This window comes from Rhinoraja longicauda, unplaced genomic scaffold (assembly GCF_053455715.1).
Source record: "Rhinoraja longicauda isolate Sanriku21f unplaced genomic scaffold, sRhiLon1.1 Scf001005, whole genome shotgun sequence".
Taxonomy (NCBI): domain Eukaryota; kingdom Metazoa; phylum Chordata; class Chondrichthyes; order Rajiformes; family Arhynchobatidae; genus Rhinoraja; species Rhinoraja longicauda.
Window position 1 is genome coordinate 5,393 of NW_027602221.1, and position 7,608 is coordinate 13,000.

The 7,608-nt window shown below is 44.6% G+C and overlaps 1 protein-coding gene across 1 annotated transcript; it reads left to right on the plus strand.

Annotated features, from left to right (window-relative positions):
• Positions 1–976: 976 nt before the first annotated feature.
• On the plus strand, positions 977–4,049 carry LOC144591430 (Fanconi anemia group B protein-like). The gene is made up of 2 exons (XM_078395607.1): positions 977–1,051; positions 2,577–4,049. Exon 2 carries the CDS (start codon positions 3,102–3,104, stop codon positions 4,047–4,049), a length of 948 nt encoding a protein of 315 aa, XP_078251733.1. The 5' UTR covers positions 977–1,051; positions 2,577–3,101.
• The last annotated feature ends 3,559 nt before the right edge of the window (positions 4,050–7,608 follow it).

Here is a 7,608-nt window from a genome sequence, read left to right on the forward strand (position 1 = left end):
ACACAGAGTATCTACCCAGAGTGGGGGAATGTAGGAACTTGGAACATAGGTTTAAGGTGAGAGAGGAAAGATTTAATAGGAACTTGAGGCATTTTTTCAGAGGGTGGTGGGTATATGGAATAAGGTAGTTGAGGCAGGACTATAACATTAAAAAAAAGCATTCGGATATGTACATGGATCGGATAGGTTTCGAGGGATATGGGCCAAACAAAAGGCAGGTGAGACTAGTGTGGATGGGCAAGTTAGTCATCATGAGGAATTTGGGCCAAAGATAGACACAGAATGCTGGATAACAGCGGGGCAGGCAGCGTCGATGGACGTTTCAGGTCCAGACCCTTCTTCAGACGAAGGGACTGTTTACGTGTTGTATCACTCCATGGCTCTATCGACAGTTTCTTGTACCCACATCTACCGCTTGTGCTTCTCTCCCGACCCTTCCTGTTCACCTTGAATCGTCCTAGCCCGTCCCAGCCAAACAACTCTCACTTGCTCCCCTCCACCATTCAACACAGTACACACAAGGACAAACTTTCAGGGGAAGTGAATCGCAAAAAGGCGAGCACAATGCCACCCTGGCATAGCCGGTGATCGGGAGTTTAAACGACCAGAAAAAGGGACGGGGCAGGGTAGGGCGGGACACCTGTTCTCCCCCGGTAACGCGTCAGGCGCCATACCTTGCAATTGCTCGCTTATGAAGCGCTGCCTTGTCTCGCTTACCAGCTTCTCTTTGTCCTGGAAAACACAAGAGTGGTTACAGTGAGAGAAGGAGATCTAATTTGTTATCAGTGCGTCTGCGGCAACTTCTTCGCCTCACCGAGTTGGCGGGCGGGCGGGCCACGGAGCGCTTCTTACCGGCAGCCGCTCGGCAGCCATCACAGGACTCGCCGTCGCCGCCGCCGCCGTCACGTGACCAGCCGGCCTGCCCTCTCACCCCGCGGCCGCGCGGCGCCGGCGCTTCCAGAAACTTCGGCCGATCCGCCAACCGGCGACAGAAAAGTGCGTTTGGCACCGTTTCCTTCAATTGACGGACTCCGCCCCTCACTCCAACCGGGTACAGGGACAGTCAGAGGCGGGTATAGGGACAGAGGCAATGGAGCCGGGTACAAGGACAGTCACAGGCAATGGAGGCGGGTACAGGGACAGTCAGAGGGAATGGAGGCGGGTACAGGGACAGTCAGAGGGAATGGAGGCGGGTACAGGGACAGTCAGAGGGAATGGAGGCGGGTACAGGGACAGTCAGAGGCAATGGAGGCGGGTACAGGGACAGAGGCAATGGAGCCGGGTACAGGGACAGAGGCAATGGAGCCGGGTACAGGGACAGAGGCAATGGAGGCGGGTATAGGGGCAGAGGCAATGGAGGCGGGTATAAGGACAGAGGCAATGGAGGCGGGTACAAGGACAGAGGCAAGTAGTGGAGGGGGCCGGGTACAGGGACAGGCGGTGGTGAAGGATGCCAGGTACGGGGTCAGTGATGGAGGACCCCAGGTACAGGGGGGTCTTGTCTATAAACGTGCAGTCCCTCATACATGCAGTTGCAGATTTAAAATTTAGTGTTTGCAAGCAACAGTTTAAAATATTTACTATCAGCAGCAGATTTTATAGGCGGTGGCAAAGGATTCCAAACAGGGGGATGGTTCTGGGGTACAGCGAGTAGTGGAAACAGTCTTTGTTAGTCTTGATGGTTATATAATTCAAGGATTGGTTTAGTCGAGTTCCTGGTCTGTTCCTCCATCACTGACCCTGTATCTGGAGTCCTCCACCACTGACCCTGTCCTGACGACCTCTCTCTGCCCCAGACCTTGGACCTAATGTCCTCCATCAATGACCTTGTACTTAATGACCCCATCACCGCCTGACCGTGTACCTGGTGTCCTCCATCACCCCTACCCTGTACCAGGCGTCCTCCATCACTGGCCCTGTACCTTGCATCTTCCATCACTGCCTCACCCTGTGCATGGCGCCCACTCTCACCCCCTAGACCTTGTATCTAATATCCTCCATCACCCCTTCCCTTGTCGTTTGGTTAGAAAGTTTTCGATCCATTTCTTGATAGGACCTCTGATGCCAAGATGGTCAAGTTTTGCTAACAGGCGTTGGTGGGGCACCACATCAAAAGCTTTACTAAAATCCATAATGCAAAGGTCAACTTGACCCTTTACATCCCAAACTTGGGCTAGGTCATTAACCAGTCCAGCTAGCTGCGTTTCACAAGATCGTCCTCTCCTAAATCCATGCTGTCTGTTACAGAGAAGTGAGAATCTCTCCAGATACCCCATAATGTTGCGGCAGGTGTGAGGGGTGGCTGCCAGATTCGGGAACAGGACACGTGGGGTGCACCAGGTACAGAAAAAGGAACAAATGAAAGGCACCAAGCACAGGGGACATGGAGTGGGTTTGTTGTCAGAGGTAGCTGCCCACACATATGGGGCTTCACATAGTTAGAAATCTTTTTTTTTGCAGTGGATGTGTATAAAGTCTCACTTTCACAATTTGCAGATAAAGCTAAAAAATAGCCACCCTGCTTATTGAAAATGATATCTCATCATGTTGCTGAAATGATTGTTCTTGTGCTTCAGAAACAGTGTGCTACATCTGCCGAGCAAGATCCTAAGATGGTGAATGGTTACGTCTGCTGACTTGAGGCCTGAAATATCCAGGATGGAATGCCATAATGCCCAGTGAAGGGCAGTTCCAACATAATAAATGTGTTGTGCAGGAAGGAACTGCAGATGCTGGTTTAAACCGAAGATAGGCACAAGAAGCTGGAGTAACTTAGTGGGTCAGACAGTATCTCTGGAGAAAAAGAACAAGTGATGTTTCAGACTGGGTGGAATAAATGTGTTGTTTCCTATCAATTGAGCAATCCACCACATAGCTGGAGATGGTGCATGTAGTTTCAACTAAAGAAATATTATTGAGAACAATGTGACATCAAAGCTGAACTTGCTATATAGGACACGTTTAAAATATTTCAGAGTGAACTTGAAATTGAATTGTGCTGGAACAACATCATTTAAGAACTTGATTTCATCATTCCAGTTAAAAATTTTCATCTCAAATCAAGATCTTGTTAAGTATAATTAAAAAGTCAGCTCTTTGAAATGGAGCTGGAATCCATTCAAAAGAATATGAATGTAACAACATTAAATGGAGAGGTGATTACTTTTATAGTGTCCAAGGAAAAGCACCACAGTGGGAAAAATGTTACCAAGCTGCAGTTCCAAAGGATGACGTTTGATTCGGAATCGGGGAACTTCATGAAGAAATTTGCAGGGACATACATCACTAATCGAAAAAGTTCGTATTCACAAATTATTGCCTGCAGCTGTGCGATTGATTCAAGAACAGGACTAAATTTCCCTTGTATCTTGCTGAAGATGCACAAAAAACATTCTAAATTTGGATATATTTTACTTACACTGCATAATTCAAATGAAATTGAGCATCATTTGGACTTTGAACTGGATTATGAAATAAAAGAGAAGTTGACTCTCTTGACTGGGCCCAGTATTTACTGGAGTTGTGGCAATCAAATTTTACACATATCTCTTCAAACAAATGGTATTTTGAACATTCCCATTTCATGTACTGCAGTTATATGGATTGGAGAGATTTCTGATGGAGATGTTGTTATACTGGGAGCAAGGAAAGCAGCTGGACCTGTAAAGAATTATGATACTGCAGTTACTAAAGCTGATAAACAGATCTGGGGTAGTGAATTTGTCACATATTCCATAAAAAAGAAAAACATGTACAGTCATCATTTTATTCCAAATGCTTACAGCACAGTAGTTACACATGTACTAATTTGCACTCTTGATGATACAGACAGTCGGTTAAAGACAACAGTTATAGCAATCACAAGCAAACATCAACTGGTTATGTTTGAAAATTGTCACCCCATGAATGTCTGCCAGCTTCCTTTTGAAGGTGCCTGTGAAATAAAAATGGTCGCAACTGGTAGAGAGAATCGTCTCTTCCTTGTAACTTCAGGAGCTGGAAGTGTTTGTGCTGTCTCAAAGGAAAATTGGCAGGTACAGTTACAATGACCATCTTTGTTTATCATTTCCAACAAGTCTGACAGTGACAGCACAGTAAAAGCTTTTGTTATTGAAAATGTTTATTTTCAAAAAACTTTAGAAATATAAATTGCTCCAATAGGTATGAAAATGAAGTATCATTGGTCTCTGCTGAATTAAGCTGCCTGAAGCAACATTCGTGTTTTTACCTCTACCATGGTAAATAGCTGTAGGGGGTTCAGGGAAACATTAATAAACAAAAAATGATAATCTGCACCTTGATTATAGGACAAATAGAAGTGATTTCAAGCAGTTTCCTAAAGGGAAAGTTAGCTACAAGTTCTAGGGAGGGAATTCCAATGCTTGGCTCATTGACAGCTTTAATTTTGAGATTTCCTAACTTATTTTTAATGAGCTTGTCTAGAAGACCACTATTAAAGGAACGGAAGTTCATTGGATGTGGAAAATAAAGGGCAAAGGCATGGATGGATTTGAAAACAAGGATGAGATCTTAAATTAAATATGTTGCATAATTGAGCATCAAAGTAGATCAGTAACAAAGTTTTAATGGAGACATCAAACCTAATGAGGGTTTTGGATGTTCATAGGAATAGTGAAGGGTGGAGTTAATTTTCACAAATTAGGGTTTCTGGCAGAGTCTGACAATTTTACCAAAGTAGTAATAGGTAGTCTTGGTTATGGTAGAGCAATAAGATCTGAATTCAGGGTGGCACAGTGGTGCGGCAGTAAACCTACTGATTTTACAGCTCCAGAGTCCCAGTTTGATCTTGACTATGGGTGCATATGCGCGTTCTCCCTGTGACCACGTGGGTTTTCTCTGGGTGTTCCAGTTTCCTCCCACATTCCATAGACGTGAAGGCTTGTAGGTTAAATTGCTTCTGCAAATTGTCCCTAGTGTGTAGGATAGAACTAGTATACAGGTGATTGTTGGTCGGCGTGGACTCTGAGGGCCAAAGGGCCTGTTTCCATGCTGTCGCTCCAAATTCGTAAACTCATTTTCAAAGTTATAGATTGATTGAGAATGAGGCATTGTAGTTCATCAGTGGTACAAACAGAAGATGTTGCTGACTTGAATAAATGCTGCTTCATTATCATGGTAAAAGTAGAAATCTGATAACATTAAAATAATGTGCTTTTTTTTACACTGTACCATCTCATATTTAACTGCTTTAGTACATCAGCAATTTAAAAGTTATCAATGGAAATAAATCATTCCTGTGTATAGGATTTCTTCTGCATATAAACATTTTTCCTGATTTTAATTGAATTGAACCTATTTGTGGAAACATATGTACAAGAAAAACAAAAGAGAAAACAAACTACCTGAAATATCCAACCAGTTAGTGGGAAGTGCATAGCCAGGAGCCACCAGTTGGAAAAATAAAAATATTTGTATGTTGATGTAAACATAGAACATACAACATAGAACAGTGCAGCACAGGAACAGGCCCTGTGGCCAACAATATCTGTGCCAAACATGATGCCAAGACCAACTCTTATCTGCCTGCATATAATCCATATCTGTCCATTCCCTGTATATTCATGTCATCAGGCATCTGAATCTTCCGTGTTTCTGCGGATTTCCACATTTTAAAATCCGTTTTCCATGCTTTTTGCATGGTTTCCGCGTTTTTCACTTTGCCAAATAAACGGAGAAATTGGATCGAAAATAATCCAATTTGCCCACACCAGCCAACATGTCGCAGCTATACTAGTCCCACCTGCCTGCATTTGTTCCATATCCCTCCAAACCTGTCCAATCCATATACTTGTCTGACTGTTTCTTAAATGTTGGGATAGTCCCTGCCTCAACTTCCTCCTCAGGCAGCTTGCTCCTTCACTTACCACCCTTTGTGTGAAAAAGGTACCCCCCAGATTCCTATTAAATCTTTTCCCTTTCACCTTAAACCTATGTCCTCTGGCCTCGATTCACCTACTCCGGGCAAAAGAGACTGCATCTACCCGATCTATTCCTCTCATGATTTTATACGCCTCTATAAGATCACCCCTCATCCTCCTGCACTCCAAGGAATAGAGTCCCAGCCTACTCAACCTCTCCCTATAGCTCACACCCTCTAGTCCTGGCAACATCCTCGTAAATCTTCTCTGTACCCTTTCCAGCTTGACAACATCCTTCCTATCGCACGATGCCCAGAACTGAACACAATATTCTAAATGCGACCTCTCCAACGTCTTATACAACTGCAACATGACCTCCCAACTTCTATACTCAATACTCTGACTGATGAAGGCCAATGTGCCAAAAGCCTTTTTGTCCACCAGATCTACCTGCAACACCACCTTCAAGGAACCATGCACCTGCACTCATGTATCCCTCTGCTTAACAACACTCCCCAGAACCTACCGTTCACTGTGTAGGTCCTGCCCATGTTAGACTTCCCAAAATGCAACACCTCACATTTCTCTGTATTAAATTCCATCAACCATTCCTCAGCCCACCTGGCCAATCAATCAAGATCCTGCTGCAATTTTTCACTACCACCTTCACTATCTGCAAAACACCCACATTTGTATCATATGCAAACTTGCTAATCTTATCTTGGGTAGACACAAAATGCTGGAGTAACTCAGCGGGACAGGCAGCATCTCTGGAGAGTTTCAGGTCGAGACCCTTCTTCAGACCCGAAACGTCACCCTTTCCTTCTCTCAAGAGATGCTGCCTGTCCCCCGCTGAATTACTCCAGCATTTTGTGTCTACCTTTGATTTAAACCAGCATCTGCCGTTCTTTCCCACACATATAATCTTGCCTTGTATGTTCGCACCCAAATCATTGATAAGCATAACAAACAGCAATGGGCCCAGCACCGAACCCTGAGGCGCACCACTAGTCACAGGCCACCAGTCTGAGAAGCAACCTTCTACTGTCACCCACTGCTTCCTTCCATAAAGCCAATTTTCTATCCATTGAGCTATCTCTCCTTGGATCCCATGCAATCTAACCTTCCAGAGCAGCCTACCATGCAGAACCTTGTGGAATGCTTTGCTGAAGTCCATATATATAAACAACATCTACAGCCCTGCCCTCATCGACCTTTATCGTCAAGTCTTCAAAAAAGTCAATCAGATTTGTGAGACACGACCTCCCACATACAAAACCATGCTGACTATCCCTATTCGGTCCTTGTCCGTCTAAATTCCTGTATATCCTATCCCTCAGAATACTCTAGTAACTTTCCATCTACAGATTAAGCTCACTGCCTATAGTTCCCAACATTTTCCCTGCAGCCCTTCTTGAATAGACACAACTTTTGCCACGCTCCAGTCTTCCGGCACCTCTCCTGTATTTAAAGATGACTCGTAAATCTCAACCAGGGCTCCCGCAACTTCCTCTCTGGTTTCCCACAATGTTCTCGGATATATCTGATCAGACCCCTGGAGAATTATCTACGATATTATACACAATAGTACCTTCAGCAGCTCTTCGACCGTAACACTGTGCACATCTAGATTCTCTTAAATGCCACTGTTGCATCTGCCTCCGCCACTCACCCTACTGCGTGTTCCAGGTGCTCGCCACCCTCTGTTTAAAATAACTTGCGTCACATA